Source organism: Neofelis nebulosa, chromosome 2 (assembly GCF_028018385.1).
Source record: "Neofelis nebulosa isolate mNeoNeb1 chromosome 2, mNeoNeb1.pri, whole genome shotgun sequence".
NCBI lineage: Eukaryota > Metazoa > Chordata > Mammalia > Carnivora > Felidae > Neofelis > Neofelis nebulosa.
Window position 1 is genome coordinate 205054082 of NC_080783.1, and position 17456 is coordinate 205071537.

At 40.1% G+C, this 17456-nt stretch overlaps 1 protein-coding gene across 3 annotated transcripts in view; it reads left to right on the forward strand.

The window, feature by feature from the left end:
• The first annotated feature begins 1887 nt into the window (after positions 1 to 1887).
• HNRNPR (heterogeneous nuclear ribonucleoprotein R) overlaps positions 1888 to 17456 on the forward strand; it is a 32592-nt gene continuing 17023 nt past the window's right edge. Inside the window, exons 1-5 of one of the 3 annotated variants that reach the window (XM_058718677.1) lie at positions 1888 to 2041; positions 5289 to 5454; positions 7739 to 7857; positions 8466 to 8573; positions 12256 to 12369. In XM_058718677.1, coding sequence (XP_058574660.1) covers positions 5298 to 5454; positions 7739 to 7857; positions 8466 to 8573; positions 12256 to 12369 — 498 coding nt within the window. In that variant the 5' untranslated portion in view covers positions 1888 to 2041; positions 5289 to 5297. Of the gene's footprint in view, positions 2042 to 5285; positions 5455 to 7738; positions 7858 to 8465; positions 8574 to 12255; positions 12370 to 17456 lie in introns of all 3 variants that reach the window. The other 2 variants (XM_058718676.1, XM_058718678.1) reach the window with 2 other exon arrangements.

Genomic DNA, 17456 nt, shown 5'->3' on the forward strand with positions numbered 1-17456 from the left:
TAAAAAGTTAAAAAATTTCAGTAGTTATTTGACCTACTGCAAGATCTTGATATTTCATGTTAGTAAAGACTACTGTATCACAAGTTTGTTCTTAAAATATATTAATGTAATTGTTTCAATATGAAGTTTCTTTTGTAATTCTATGTATTTTATTTTTAAATCTAGAAGAGATCCATAGTTCTTATTGGACTGTCAAAGGACACTAAAAAGGTTAAGAACCCTTGAGCTAGAAAGAGGTTAATAAAGTTTAAACTTTGAGGTCCCTCACTTTTACCATGCCCTTCCAAGATTGTGTTTTTCAATCTTTTTTTTTTTTATCATTTTATGTTACTTCTCACAAAGATCCCAGCATTTGTGTAAGTTTCACTAATCCAAAACTTGGATCCACTGAGACATTTAGCTTGGTACTGGGCATAGGTTTTTATTTTTCAATTTTAAAGTTTATTTATTTAGAGAGAAAGAGAGAGAGAAGGTGAGCACAGGAGGGGCAGAGAGAGAATCCCAAGCAGGCTCCAACTGTCTGCTCCAGAGATGGAGGCCTGACTGGAACTAACGAAGGGTGAGATCGCGACCTGAGGCGCAATCAAGAGTCAGACACTTAGGGGCGCCTGGGTAGCTCAGTCCTTAAGGGTCTGACTTCCGCTCAGGTCATGATCTCACATTTGGTGAGTTGGAGCCCCACACGGGGCTCTTTGCTGACAGAACAGAGCCTGCAGCCTGCTTCTGATTCTGTTGTCTCCGGATCTCTCTCCCCCTCCCCGCTCCCCAGTAAATAAATAAATAAACCTTTAAAGAGACACTTAGATCACCCAGGCGCCCCCACACAATAGGTTTTTAATAATTAATTTGGGGCTGGTCGGTTCTGAGAAACTTAATTGATCCTCTAGTGTATCTGGAAATCCTGCTGACCACTGCTTGACCTTCTCCAGTCCCTAAGAGGAGTAGGGTATTGGATGTTGGGATAGGGAAGAGCTGGGAAGGTTGTGGGAGGAGACAGGCTTTGGGCTAAGGCGAGATAGGGAACAAACCGGTAAGGGCGGAGGGTGAGAAATAGGCTTAGGAATAACAGGAATTTGCTTCCTTTGGGACTTAGCTCTTCCCCCCCCCCCCCCCCCCCGCCCCGCACAGCTCTTTTGGCTTCACGCATGCGTATGTCTGCCTTACTACTTCATAAAAAATGAGCTTCAAACCCTGTGGGAAAAAAGGTCCCCGTTCCAGCACGTGTGAGTTGACACTGCTCTTGGGTCATGCCAACTTTGGCGATTTCCCTCACATTCTGAGCTGACCCAATGACGTGTGGAAGGGAGCCGGGGGGCAATTTTCCGATCCGAGGGATGATTTTCTACGTGAAACTCTACAGCCAGACGGCCGGCCAAATCATTCTTAAACCGCGTTCCAACCAGCGCCCAAAAGATGACCCAGAGGGAGGCCCGACCGCGTGGCGGTGGGCGTGTCTGGGGCGAACGCCGGCGGCGCGAGAGGGATTAGGGACGCCTCGGCGCGGGCGAAGGGACGGGAGGGTCGCGGCGGAGCGAGGCCCGCGGGGGCAGCAGGGGGCGGGGTTCCGGAGGCGGCCACGCGGCCTGAGGCCTAGGTTTTCGGTCTCGCCCCGGCGGCGGACGAGGAAGGAAGAACCCCGGCTTTTCAGGGCCTGGTGCCCCGCAGCCTCGCCTCTACCCGGGGCTTCACCACAGACCCCTTTGTGTTCCTGCCCCCGCCCCGGAGGCGCCCCAGCCGGCGGCGCTGACTTCGCTCATTGGCTCAGCCGATGGCTTCATCGATTGGCTCCCTTGTCCCCCTGCGTGAGCCGCTGCTTCTCGCTACTATTGGGCGCCTGGGCTGCCTTTCAGGCCGCCGCGCGAAATGATTGCCCGGCCACTGGGAGTCCCTGGAAGCAGTTCCGGGAAACCCCGCGTGCTGCCGGGATCGCGTCTCTGTCCATGAGGGGGGGAGGGGGTGGCGCGCGCGCCATTTCTAGTCGTTTTCAAAGCGCCTCGCGCTGATTCTCACGGGCCCGGCCGGCGGCCCCAGCTCTGCCCTGGTGAGTCTCGCGCCGGCCCGTGGGGGGAGGGGCCGGGAGCCCCGATCCGACCCGACGGGGCCCATCCCGGGCTCGGCGCCTCGGCCCCAGTTTCGTTTTCGCACCGAGGCCCCGGGGTGGGGGTGGGGATGGGCTGGGGGCGGCTGCGGCTTCGGCCTCGTCCGGCCGCGCCGCGGAGGGCCTAGCCCCGCCGAGGCGCCTCCTCGCCCTTGCGCATCCTCCCCCCGCCCCTCCAACCCTCGGCCCGCGGTCCACGCCGCCGGTTGCTCTCCGCGCGGCCTGCTGGGGATGGCCGTGTTTTTCCCGCCTCCGCCGGCCGCTCCACGCGGCCGGCCGGGCGGCCTAAGGGCGCCCGCGGCCCCTTCGTCTCCCTCCCCCCCCCTCCCACTCCGGAGCCGCTTCGCTCTCGTCTCGGCCGGCCTAGCCACGAGTGGGATGTGTTACTGATCGGGACGGGCCTGAGGGGTGGGGTGGGCAGGGGGCGGGATGCAAACCCGGGGTTACCTGAGCCGGGAGAAAACTTTTGTGCGAGCTGGAGCCCAGGGGCCGATCCGTGTAGGAAGCCTTCCTTCCTCCCCTCCCCCACGCTGCATGCTGCGAGCCGAGATTTGAAGGAAAAAATGACTACTAGAGGCCACGAAACTTAGGCTTCGAGCGGCGTCTGAGAGGCACGATTCTGAGACTGTCACAGGCGCACCAAATTGGAAGGACGATTCTTTTTCTTAGGCGGCAGTAACCGTGTTGCCACAAGATGAAACTTAAAGCCAAGGGGTTCTTGAAAGGTTCGGTCCTTTCACACTGACCTGTTTGAGATTTTTGCTGTCCCTCAAGAGGCTGAATTTATGTCTCGTGAGTCAGTCGTAGGATAAGGGCTTGACACTCCTAGCCCGTGAGATAACCGTTAGTTTTCATTTCTTTGGTCCTTTTAAAGCCCGTCTCTTAAAATGAAGAATTTGCGCAGAGATGTTCAAGAAAAAGTCAGGGAGGGGCTAGTGCTGACTTCCCAAATCTCCCAGCAGCCCTTTAAAATCTTATTTAAATGTTTCCTTTTTGCAAAAATGCTTATCAAATGACTCTAGTCACAGTACATTTGCTGCATCCAGAAATATGGTTTGGCTGTGTGGCATTGTGTTGAATTGACACAAGAGTTTTAAACGATCTCCTATGACATAAAAGACTTTTTTTATTTTTTTTTTTAAATGAGCACATTGTATTTGGCTTGAGAGAGGTTTTTTCCTTGGTCCGAAAGGTTTTATTTTCTGGAATCTAATTATTTTACTTTTTTTGTCGTTAAAGTTTACAAACTTTTTGAAAATTCCAACCAATTTCAGAATCAACTTGTAGGAGAGCCTTTGCAATGAAATGATGGTCATAAATGTTTCTATCTTGTGCTTAATGACCAACTTGTCTTTTTGCTTTACACATGCTTAAAAAAAATACCACCTCACCAGATGTTCGTTGAACTTTCCTGTTAAAAATTTGCTTCTTTTCTGTGGCTGATAGAATTCCCAGGTGCAATACTGTAAGGGTCTTGTGATACTGAGAACTTTTGAGTTCTGATGATCTTAATGGTTGTATTTGAGGGTGGGGGAACGTGGGCAAACAGAACTATATGTTCACAGATTTTGGACTTTAGAGTGCATCTTTATAGAAATAGGTTGTATTAATCAGTAAACGTATTCATCTTACACTGTAAGTAGTTTCTTGATCAAAAGCGTGCCAGTTTTGAATGTTTTCGTTTTTGCCAATTCATCAGAATTTGAGGCTTGCCTTGAGAAACATTTCTCCACCCAGAGTTTTAACCAGAGTCTGCGTCTGTATAGACATTAGTGGGCTATCAAGTCTTAACGTTTGTAATCATAAGAAGTCATATTTATCTTATTTTCCGAATAACCCTTTCTGCATTTTCCTCTCTTCCTGTTCTCTATTACCTCCTTCCCCTTGGTCTTCCTCCCTTTTTCATTAATGTCAACTAAATATCTGTGGACTTGGAGATGAAAAGAAGTTGTTATAGGTCAGAAAACTGCACCTGCTGCATTTGCACAGTGGTTGATAAGCAATTTGGAAGTGTGGTTATCGCGGGTTTTAGTGCTTTTTAGGAAGCTTGTATTTTCTTTCTAGCTAACTAGGGTACCTTGAGGTTCATCAAGAAAAGTAGGCTTCTTCTTGAGATCCACCTTCATGTCCTTTATTTCAGTATTTGTTGCAATGTCTTTATTCTGCTGCTTATTATCTTCATCACATTCACTAGAGACCAGTGCACTTTAATTCCCTGTCTTTTAGAGGCAGTATAGAGACTGGCCTTATACGGTTTTATTATCTAATCTCTCTCTTCAGGGAGTTGGTCCATTTCAGCATTACATACAGGTTGAACATACAAAAAAATAATTTGGGTAGGTTAATCTGGGACATCTGACCTAAGTTTACCCTAATTTAGGTAATGTTTGTTGAAACTATTTGGAAGAAGTTAGCTGTCCATTCTTCAATATGTTTTTGGAGCTTTATTTTACTGATACGAAAAATTCGATACGTACTCATGATTTTTTTTTTTTTTTTTAAAGAAGCAACCTCAATTATAGCTCGTGTTTTATTTTATGTGGACTTAACACAATCATTTAGCTTTTAAACTTGGTCATTTTTTCTTTTAAATCTGTGAATGGGAAAACAGCAAATTAATTTTAGAACAAAAATTAATGTCAAGTTGTGTTGTTTCTTTTTTAAGTGAGGCGGAGAAAACCCAAACCACCAGCATGTTGAACTAGAGACAGCAGAGCATTTATTTCACACCTATCCTAGATTTGAAGCAGAACTAGGATAATTTGAAAGTCCCTAAACTTTGATTAAGTGGTCTGTGGGTGTTCATTGTTTCTAAATCAAACTTTTAAAACTGTGTAAGAATTGAGAGCTGATGGGCTTTTTAGGATTTTGTGATTTGTTGATATGCTTGTGAGGACACAACAGCTGCTTTTGTTAATCAGCAATTCTACCTTTAGTAAATTCAAGCCTTTTTTTAACCTGGTGTACATGAAGTTCCTTAAACATCTGATGCTTCCATGTACATTTTTTATGGTTTTACAGGATTATTATTGCAAATTTAGGTCAGATACATCACAAAAGGCATATAATATTATTTTGATAGAGTTTATTAGCAGCATGTATACAAATTAGTTTAGATAAATCATGCATTGTCCTACAAACTAGTTATTTCTGGCTTAATGTAATATAGCTCCTGAATTTTTTCCAGCAGCATAATAAAATGGCTAATCAGGTGAATGGTAATGCGGTACAGTTAAAAGAAGAGGAAGAACCAATGGATACTTCCAGTGTAACTCACACAGAACACTACAAGACACTGATAGAGGCAGGCCTCCCACAGAAGGTGGCAGAAAGACTTGATGAAATATTTCAGACAGGTATAATATGCATTTCTTGTTTCTGACTGGTTATGAAAGTGAGGGCAAACCACTTTGAATTTTATAGATTTTTTTTTAAGGTTAAATAATACTTATTGTTTCTGATCTATGTAGAGCTGAATGTTTGTTACTTTCCCTTCATTGAGGGCATATTGGGTTTGACTTTGATATTCTTATTTCATTATTTTGAAGCCTTCTTAGTGTTGAATATGCAGTCTTAGTTGTTTCAGAACGGTACATCAATTTGTCTTAGATTTACCACCAATTAAAATGTATGTTTCAGCATACCAAATTTTACATTTTCTTAATCTAAATCAGTCATCATTTTGCTTTTACTTTTCTACTTTTAGCTTCTTAAAGTGATTGTTAAATCAGCTTAGGTCTGATTAGGTGGCATAATAAGAGGACTGGTGAGACTGTATTGTCTGAAACGATAATAAATGTCAGACTTCTTGAGAGTTTGTGGCCTGTCTAAGTTTCTAATAGACAAAAATCCACATCTCTCAGTAATTTGGAAGTGTTTGGTTTGTAACAGCTGCTTTTAAAAAAAATCTAGAAGTCCCATGGATAAGTGCTTAAGCAAATATGAATACCTTAATATGGTTGGTTGTAAGTGGTTTGAAGTTTTAAAGAGGGAGAGAAATATTTACCCTTAGGGAGTGTTGTTCATAAATAAATGTGTCCTCCCCCTTTGGGGCCATAGATGGAAACTTTCTTCCTCTGTGTTTTGTGTGCCTATTCCAGATTTGGGAGAGAGAATTGAATTGTCTGACAAATGTGTCTTAAGTACTCTAGTAACAAATATCTGTTTTTTTGTCCTTAAAATTTTTTTTTTTTTTTTCAAATCTGAGAAGCTTAGGATAATTTTAGACGTTAAAATGACTTTCTAAAAATGACTCCTGGGTGATGGTTCCATTTGAAAATCAGTCCTCAGGAACTTGCTGTGACATTCTGCCATAGAGAATTGGCAGTGATTTGCTCAGAGATGCTCTCTTGTAGAGTGTTTGTTATTGATAAGAGGCTGATGGTTTGGGTGTAGGGTTGGATTGACAGAATGGATTGATGGGTGTCCTGAGTTGTGGCTTTGGGTGGTGGTATGGAATATGGAAGTAAGGAAACTCCAATTATTTAGGCATGCTCATCTTGAGCTTTTAAAACAAATCTTGGCAACATTTTCTTAAAGTAACTTTACAAATGGCATTACATTTATTTAAAATATATTTATTGTATGGAATAACGTTCTTTTTGGCTTTATCAAAATGGAGTCACTTTTGATGTTAGTTCATATGGACTCGGGTTTTAATCTGCCAAATATTTCCATTTTACATTGGATCAATTCTGAAATATATTCTTACATAGAGAGAAACACAACACAAACTTAACAGACTCAAGAAACTATATTATAAATTGAGTAGTTGTTCTGTGTGCAGTTAATATATGTATAGATTGCAGTGCCAATATATTTTCTGTATAGTTTACTTGTAAGTCCACAGTAAAGTCCTTAATGCCATTTGAAAAAAAATAGTCATTACTGACAGTGTTGTGAACACCACAGCATCTTTTAAACCTCAGCTTGACACACATCAAAAGAACAAAAGATTGCCTTAAATGACTTTCAGAATTGATTAATCAAGCTGCACTTGCATTTGTAGAAGAGTTTAAAATTATGCCTTTCCACATTCTGATTGCAGCAAAGTGGATGCTCAGATAAACAAATCAATTTCATTTTCTCTTTGGTGCTAAGGAGGAAAAGCCTTTGATACCTTTTGGAGAGTGGAAAGAATTATTTAATAAAAATGGTTTCTTTTTTTTTTTTTTCTCCCACCTCTTGTGTGGTTAGCAACGACTACAGCAGTCCATATAATTTGAAGGTTGATCCTTGGGGAATACAGTGTATGCTTACTACTCTAACATAAATCAGAGTTTGTTATATTAGTGCTTAATCTGTAGTACAGTGTGTGCATCAGATTTAACTTCCAAACCTTAAACTTTTTGGGGAGTGGGAAACGGGGTTAGGATTTTTGTGGGGTTTTTGTGGGATGTGGGGATTGAAATTTATGTTTATAAGTTGTTGACATTTTATCTCTTATTTTCATATTTGTACTCTTGACCTTTCTGTGTATATAGTATTTGTATAGCTGCCTATTTGCATATTCAGTGAAAATGCAGTTGGTTAGTAATAGTGTCGAATATAACAACTCTTGATTAAACATTGATAGCATAGCACAGTTTAGATTATCCCTTTTGTTGCAGTAACATTACCCCTTTTCAATTTAATTTTTAGGATTGGTAGCTTATGTCGATCTTGATGAAAGAGCAATTGATGCTCTCAGGGAATTTAATGAAGAAGGAGCTCTGTCTGTACTACAACAGTTCAAGGAAAGTGACTTATCACATGTTCAGGTAAGGCCATTGCTAGACATGCCTTTGAACAACTCATGATCTGAAATTACTTTACCATTACTTTTTTTCCTGAGAAAGTTGGTATTTTTTTGTTAGTGACTACCTCCGCTTCTTTTAAAAAAATTAGTCCAAAGAAAAGAAAAACCTGCTTATGGCAAAGAGTTTTCAGAAACAAAAGTGTAAAGTAAAAGTCTCGCCCCGCTTTGCAGTAAGTTACTTTAAAAACAGGGTTTGCTCATTGTTATTAGTAGGTTTTTACATGTTTAGATTCCTGCGATCTTAAACATTTTGGGGTTCTCTGATTCTGTTTTATTATCTTGGGGGAAATAATGTAGATAAGAATAGTTTTGGAATGTCTGGCAAAGATAATCCAGACGCACTTGAATATGAACAAAATAGAAGACGGTTTTGCCAGTGTGGAAGGTAAGCTCTTACCCTCTGCTCCAGTCTCCAGTACATAGTAGCCTCTCAGCAGATATTTGTTGGGTGAATTAATGAGTAAATATTTTGTTAAAATTCTTGTCTTTTGAAATTGTAATTTAATTATGTATTTGACCTTTCGACAATTCCTGGTGGTTCTTTTTCATTGAATTACTTGCCTGTTCTAGAACAAAAGTGCATTTTTATGTGGAGTTATGAAGACCTACAGGCAAAGGGAGAAGCAGGGGAGCAAGGTGCAAGAGTCCACAAAGGGACCTGATGAAGCAAAGATCAAGGTAAAACTTGACTTGGGTAGTCGTGGTGATACTAAGTTTAATGAGGAGATTGAATGTTTTTTTCATGTTTTCTAGGAAGTTTTTACAGTTCCACTTTTTTTGTTTGTTTGTTTGTTTTTAAACTAGTGTTTTAGAAATGAGATAATCTAAGGAAAATTAAGAAGCATTTCAGGGGCAAACATTCAATTGTATGTTTGGTGAAAAGCCCTAATTCAAACTCTTGCCTCATTGCTTGTTCTTCTGGCTGTGCATGGTACATGTTTATTGATGCTTCTGATAATAGCTTTTTAGATTGATTCAGTCATGTCTCTTGGTTTGGTTTCTTTCTAAGCACTTTGTTTCTCTTTATCTACTTCAGTGTCCTTGTTTGTACACTGGGAAGAGTGATAGTACCCATATCATAGAGTTGTGAGGATTAAAGGAATTAAGATATGTCACGTGCTTGGAATAATGCCTGGAATGTAGCAAGAACTGTGTAACTAGCACCCATTACTGTTACTTTCCTTGAGATAAACTTCCCTGAAAGGTGAATATAGGGCTTTTGGTGAAAGACCAGTGAACCTAATTCCTTTGTTAAATGGATGTTGATGTTTTATTGCCACAGAGATAGACTTTTCAAGTTGAAATAGTTACTTTATTTAATGAAGCTGTTTGTGCAGTCTTCTGTTTTAGACAGGAAATAGAACTTGTGGCTTCTATCATGGAACTGGTTTACATAAACCTCCTTTTGTACCTTTTACCCCCTCATCTATAAAATGGCATAACTCATTCTTATTTTTTTTTTTTTTTTAAGTATTTACTTATTTATTTTGAGAGAGAGAGTGGGAGCAGGGGTGGGGCAGAGAGAGAGAGGGAGAGAGAGAATCCCAAACAGGTTCCATGCTCTTAGCGCAGAGCCCAGTGCAGGGCTCAGACTCTTGAACAGTGAGACCCTGACCTGAGCCAAAATCAAGAGTTGGATGTTCAACCCACTGAGCTACCCAAGCACCCCTGTATTTTTAAAATGAACACGTGAGGGGCATCTGGGTGGCTCCTGAGATCAAGCCCTGCATCGGGCTCTGTGCTGACAGCACGGAGCCTTCTTGGGATTCTCTCTCTCCCTCTCTCTCTCTGCCCCTCCCCTGCTCTCTCCCTCAAAATAAATAAGTACACTTAAAAAATAAATATATGAGGGGCGCCTGGGTTGCTCGGTCGGTTAAGCGTCCGACTTTGGCTCAGGTCATCATCTCACGGTCCGTGAGTTCGAGCCCCGCGTCGGGCTCTGTGCTGACAGCTCAGAGCCCGGAGCCTGTTTCAGATTCTGTGTCTCCCTCTCTCTCTGCCCCTCCCCTGTTCATGCTCTGTCTCTCGCTGTCTCAAAAATAAATAAATGTTAAAAAAATTAAAAAAATAAATAAATAAATACATGAAAAGCCCATCTGACATAATAGTTATTTTTAAGGAAAACTTACTAGCGTGTATTGAATAGGCCTATGTTATTTCCCTCAGGCTGGGTATTTGCTCTTGGTAAGGTATGTATTATACATGTGATATGTGCATATGACATATTAGACAAGTAATGTGTAAGTATGTAATATATGTAGTGTGTTTTTATTGTGTATCAACATTTATTTCTGTGCTTCAAGGTAGAGCAGCTCTTTTTGAGTCAAAGGTAGAAGAATAGAGAGCTTGAGATAACTCTGGAATCCCAGAGTTCCTCCAAAGATATTTTTGAAAACCACTAAACCTGATGATGTCTAAAATCTCTTGTTGCTTTGACATTGTGTATAGATCTTCCTCAACTTAGGATGGAGTTACACTTAGGTAAACCCATCTTAAGTTGATGAAAATATCCTAAGTTGAAAATTCACCTGATGACACTTAACCTGGCAAACATTGTAGCTTAGCCTGCCTTTTTTTTTTTTTTTTTTTTTTTTTGTAAGAGAGAGAGAGAGAGCGAGCGAGCAAGCAAGCACCTATGTATATGTGTGCAAGCTGGGGAGGGGCAGAGGGAGAGGAGAGAGAATCTCAAGCAGACTCTACATCCAGTGGGAGCCTGTTCTCAGGACCTCACAACTGATATTAGGACCTTACTACTGTGAGAGCATGACCTGAGCCAGAATCAAGAGTTGGACACTTAACTGACTGAGCCACTGAGGCACCCCTAGCCTAGCCTACCTTAAATGTGTTTAGAGGGGCGCCTGGGTGGCGCAGTTGGTTAAGCGTCCGACTTCAGCCAGGTCACGATCTCGCGGTCCGTGAGTTCGAGCCCCGCATCGGGCTCTGGGCTGATGGCTCGGAGCCTGGAGCCTGTTTCCGATTCTGTGTCTCCCTCTCTCTCTGCCCCTCCCCCGTTCATGCTCTGTCTCTCTCTGTCCCAAAAATAAATAAAAAACGTTGAAAAAAAAAAAAATTTAAAATGTGTTTAGAACACTTAACATTAGCCGAGTTGGGTAAAAACATCTTATAATGAAATGTTAGATATCTCACGTAATTTATATAGAGTTCTGTACTGACAGTGAAAAACTGTGGTCGGTATGGGTACAGAATGGTTGTGAGTGTATTGGTTACTTACCCTTGTGATCGCATGGCTGACAGGGAGCTGAGCCTCCCTGCCACAGCCCAGTATCACGAGAATATCCTACTGGATATTGAAAAGATAAAAAAAACAAAATATGAAGTGTGGTTTCTACTGAATGCATATTACTTTCACACCATCCTGAAGCCAAAACTTGTAAGTCAAATCACTGCAAATCAGGGACCATCTCATTTTTAAGACATGAAGTGTAAAATTCTCCCCTTTTTAGGTACATTGCATTTCCTTTTTTTCCATTTTTTCTGTTTTTTTTAGGCCTCTCCTATAAATATAAACCCTTACTTTCTTTTCTGTATTCCTTCAATACCTAATATAATGTTGTGGAAGAAGTTGGTAATCAGGAAGCATAAAGTTGCTTGTTTTTTGTTTGTTTGTTTTTTGTTTCTGAACCTGAGTATACTCATTTGGTAATTGCCACATATTTTGAATCCGTGCTATATGAGAAATGGTCTGGTTTTTATAGAGCTTATGATATAGCAGAAGTAAAGACAAAAGGATTAAACAAAACAAAGGTTAACTTACCTGACTATAATAGAAAGTCAGAGTAGGAAGATGTGAGAAATAGCAAATGAAGAAAGCTGCATGAAGGAGGTAGGACTTCTGATTTATTTTTTATTTTTTTGTAATTCATTTGTTCTTGAAAGAGAGCGTGATTGGGGGAGGGACAGAGGGAGAGAGAGAGAGAATTCCAAGCGGGCTCCTAACTGTCAGCGCAGAGTCTGAGGGGCTCAAACCCACGAACCATGAACCACGAGACCATGACCTGAACTGAAATCAAGAGTTGGATGCTTAACCGACTGAGCCACCCAGACACCCTGGGACTTCTGATTTTTTAAGAGTAGAGAACATTTTATTTGAATTGAATCACAGGTGGATATATGGTATATAAAGGGAACAAGTTAAGGAAAGCTCTCATTGGAGTAGAGGAGAATGCAAATGAGGAATGCTGCAGTATGTGTATGTAGATAGCCGGGGGTTAGCTTCTGTCACATTTTTAATAATCCTTACCCCGTCTTTCTGTTCTCGTTCGTAACAAAAATGTGTTCTGTGCTTAGAGATTTCATTTGCCTACAATTCAAGTATAAACAGATGTATAATTGTCTTTAGGCGTTGCTTGAGAGGACTGGCTATACTCTGGATGTAACCACAGGACAGAGGAAGTATGGTGGTCCTCCGCCAGACAGTGTGTACTCGGGTGTGCAACCGGGAATTGGAACAGAAGTGAGTATTCTTCAGCTGTTTGCCGAAATCTTTCCAGTTTGTAAATTATTCTATTCTATAATGGGGAAGAATACTGGATTCTTTTCAAAGTGTAGTTATAATTATTCGTTTTGGATATCCATCTGTATTTTACTGTCCTCCTAAGCAAGGAGAATCACGTGACTAGTAGATGCCCAAACACTTCGTAAAGGAATGTAGAGTTCTTAGAACTAGTTTCTAAAACCGTGCAGCCAACAACACACTGTTTTAGTTGCTTGGGTTGAGGTTATTAAGGACAAAGAATTGCTTCGTTCTGTTTTTGTTTCATGTCAGTAATTTTGAACAGTGCTTGTCCTCCCTTCTTGACCCACCCTCCTCACATAAAGGGTACTCAATATTTCCTGAGAGATTTATTGATGGGAGTGGGTTACACAAGGGAAGGATGTAGAATCAGATAAAGGTAGAGCACATTGGTTTGTCCTTGAGCAAAGAAGCAATCCTTCCTTCTGTATGAGCCTTTGTAAAGGTTTCTTCATACACCTTTATGTTAGTTAGCCAGTTCTAATCCTTTAAATGGTAAAAACTGTATGCCAAAGTGTAAGTTTACAGCAGGACCTTTTCTGATTTGGTGTCTTCCAGGTAACCACGAGCAAAGATAATTATTTCTAGTTTGTGAATAAAGATATCGCCAATTAACATAACCTTTTAGATTTATATCAGAAGTAATTCCAGTATATTCTCTGTGTAGAGAATAGAGTTTACATTCATTGGTCTTTGTTCCCTGAACTTCTTTCAAACATAATTACAACTAGTATTCTATTTCTTAATATTTAGCAATATTAAAAGGGACTCCAAGCATTTAAACATTTTTTTTTAAGATTTTTTTTTATTTTTAAGCGATCTCCATACTAACGTGGAGCTCAAACTCACAACCCAAGATCAGTTGCACACCCAGGCAGTTGCCCCAACCCATTCTTCATTTTTAACGTCCTGCTTAGATTTTGAACCCTTTCAAATCTACGTTTATATTCTGTTTACTTTTAAACAGTAGGTAGTTTGGCCTTCTTACTTGAACGACTTCGAATGTACTTTTTTCTGATGGTTTTACCATTAAGTTTTGTTTTCTTACCTTAGACCGTCATAAAGTAAATAAAAAATGGGGGGAAAAAAGTAAAAAATGGAATTGCTCATTTGCCTCTTCCTTATTTTGAGGCAGCCTAAAACACCTCCAAGAGGGGAATACAGTCTAAAAAAGTTATCTACAGTGTATCATCCAGCAAGTGATGTCCTTGTTGATATTTACCAGTTACTACATTTATTTTAGTCTTATTTCTTTAGTTATAAAATCCTTAGGAATAAAAATTAAGACTATAATATTGTTACTGTATATTACGTTGTTATTGTATATTATATATTATCGTACGTTAGAAAATACAATTTTAAAACTATGTTTTTATAGTTGGTCTATTTTATAATTAAAAAAATGAACTTTTTTAGCCCATTGGATTGGTTTTATTAATGAGCTCGTTAATGGAGACTTGTTGTATCTTTGTTTTATATAGTTAAGAAAGGAGTTTGTTAGTACTCTTAAGATTTCGCTGAAAGCATTTGAACCATTTAATAGGATAAGCTATTTTGAGTATCCAGTTAGAAACAAAGTTGGTATCTTAATTGTAAACTATGTATGTTCTCTTATATTGCATTGTCTCTGAAAAAGATGCATCTTCCTATATATTGGGTATCCTTGCATACAGCAAATATTGGCTACAGTGAAATCCCTGTATGAGCGTAAGCCACTGCTGTCAAGCAGTTTGTTACCACAGAATCTTAGTGTAAAGGTTTGGATTCTTCCTATAAAGTTAAATGAGATTTGGTCTATACTTGTTGAAAATTAAAGTTTTTTAAAAATCAGAAAAATAAGAGGTTTTTTAATATATTGGGTTGCTAATTTAATAAATTGGTTTTAGTTGGTGTCATTTTGATGCTGTGAAGTTTAAGTTTTTGTTTTTGTTTTTTTTTTTTTTAATTTTTTTTTTTCAACTTTTTTTTTTTTTTTTTTTTTTGGGACAAAGAGACAGAGCTGAACGGGGGAGGGGCAGAGAGAGAGGGAGACACAGAATCGGAAACAGGCTCCAGGCTCCGAGCCATCAGCCCAGAGCCTGACGCGGGGCTCGAACTCACGGACCGCGAGATCGTGACCTGGCTGAAGTCGGACACTTAACCGACTGCGCCACCCAGGCGTCCCAAGTTTTTGTTTCTTTTTATATTTCACTACAGTCATTAAGAATTTTTAGCTCTTGATTGAGAAAGTTGAAATTAGGGTCAGTGCCTGAGACTGACAGTAGTAAAATTTAGTTGTGAGAAGACGAAGGGTTCATCTTTGGGTAAAACATACTATAAATTAATCCTATAAGTGAGCACCCATTTGCAGACGTTGTTCTTAGACATTGCCCTGAGATGCGAAATGTACAAGAGAGATAGGTATTAATTTTGAAGTGTATTTTTTAGTGTGTCTTGGCCCTCAGATCAGGTCTGGTTCTAGTACCTGTGCCTCTTCAGCTGGCATTGTACAGCTATTTTGGGAAGGAACTTCTGTTTTTATTTGTTTACGTTATAATAAGCACTTACGTGTTTAAAGAGCAGAGCACTGATGTTTTGTAGAGGAATTTAAAGGAAATGGTAGATTGAGATTTAATTCTTTGGTTGATTAATGGAAGTGTGAGAAAACCAGTATATTTATTTAACAGAGATGTAAAAGTATATTATTTAGTGGTACCTAAATTGAATTGTGTATAAGGAAGAGCTGCTGTGTTTGCAAAATAGCAAATAAGAGCTGGATGATGGACGAACTCCGTAGACACTCAAAAGACGATGTTGTGCTGCCTGTTACCTCTATTGCTTCCAGAGCCTCAGAGGGCTTTCTCTGTTACTATTGAAATATTTGATGGATAGATAGTAGACAGCCAAAACTTTTTTTCAAGCCTTGATGCTTAGTGAGTAAAGAAAGGACTGTTGTTACGGTGTTCATTAGATGCTGTTGGTTCTGATGGGGGTGGGGGGTGGGGAGGATTACCTGCACATGTCTGAGTGCTAACTCCAAACGGTTCATGTGGAGCCAGAGTGGCACAGGGACCAACAAGTTAATATAAGGAAAGCATTGCTATTTCATTTTAGTTAATTAAAAATTGAGCTTAGAAACTTTTAAAGGAATTATGCTTAATTAGTTCTTGAATACTATTTATTTTTCGCCTTTTTAAGTTAATGTCCTAAAGTTAAACTGATCTTGAAGTGAAGCCATCTCCTTTTTCTTAGTAAACCAGTATTGTTATTATTATTTTTTTTAACGTTTTATTTATTTTTGAGAGAGAGAGAGAGAGAGACAGCACAAGAGGGAGGGGCAGAGAGAGAGGGAGACACAGAATCCGAAGCAGGCTCCAGGGTCTGAGCTGTCAGCACAGAGTCCGACGCAGGGCTTGAACTCACAAGCAGTGAGATCGTGACCTGAGCCTAAGTTGGACGCTCAGCTGACTCTGAACCACCCAGGCGCCCCTGTTTTACTATTATTTTTTTAATGTTTAATTTTGAGAGAGAGAGAGAGAGAGAGAGAGGCACAGAGTGTGAGCCAGGGAGGGGCAGAGAGAGAGAGCGAGACACAGAATCCAGAGCAGGCTCCAGGCTCTGAACTGTCAGCGCAGAGCTCAACACTGGGCTAGAACCCACGAACCGTGAGATTGTGACCTGAACCAAAGTCCAATGCTTAACCGACGGAGTCACCCAGGTCCCCCAGTAAACCAGTATTGTTAGCCTGTTTCTTCCACGGACCCCAGTGATTATAATACTGGGGACTTTGTTGACCATGGATTTGCTGATTTTTTTTTTTTTTCCAGAATATTTTTTTTCTAATCTTATTTTTTTTATTTAGCTTTATTTTTTATTTTTAAAAATTTACATCCAAATTAGTATATAGTGAAGCAATGATTTCAGTAGATTCCTTAATACCCCGTACCCATTTAGCCCACCCCCCCCACAACCCCTCCAGCAACCCTCAGTTTGTCCTCCATATTTATGAGTCTCTCGTTTTGTTCCCCTCCCTGTTTTTATATTATTTTTGTTTCCCTTCCCTTATGTTCATCTGTTTTGTCTCTTAAAGTCCTCATATGAGTGAAGTCATATGATTTTTGTCTTTCTCTGACTAATGCTGATGTTTCTTTTAAAGTAAAACAGTATTCTTAAAAAAATCTGTAAGTTAGACTTCTAACATTCAAATGATATTTTAAAGTACAAGGAACTTGTCTTGTGAATCCCTTCTGTAGAGTGATTAATCAATCATTAAGTTACTTTTTCTGAAAATACAGGTTTTTCACTTTAGGTTTGCTTGATAAGGTAAATTTTCTGGTTCTAAAAATATAAGCACAAATGTGATAGAAGTAGTATAATAATCTGACACCTAGCTTCCTCACTTAGCTGTGTGTCAAAGGTTTTTTCATATTGCCACTTTCTCTGCTCTTTCTTTGCTTTATTATATATTTCTAATGGGTATGGAAGAAATAGGGGTGGTGAAAAATGCAATTATGAAGCACCACTGCATTATGTTAATAGAAGCAATATGAAACAGAATTTGCTTTCAAGAACAGTTTTTAAATATTCAAATACAAGTAACCTCAAATATAAAAACACTTTGTCCGGGTTGGGCCAGAGAGCTTAGCCACACCAAAAAATACACTTCAAAATGAATACCAGTTATCCTTGTTTATTTTTTGTCTTAATGAATGCTCATTTATAGGATTGATAATATAGGGTGGTATAGCTGAGGCTAGTGAGAAGTGGTTAGATTCTATCAGGATTTATTGATGAGCTGGATATGGGGATGTGGGAGAAGGGAGCCAAGGAAGACTTCAAAGCTTATGACCTGAGCAGCTAGAAGGATGGAGTTGCCATTTATTGAAGAATGCTGTACAGAAGGACATTTTGGCAAGATTGAAAGATTGCAGTTCAGTTCTGGACATGTTAAGAGTTAGATGTCTCTTAGACCTCCAAATGGAGCTGTTGAGTGAGCAGTTGCTTATATAATCCTGGAGTTGAGGGGAGAGTTTTGGCTGGAGATTATA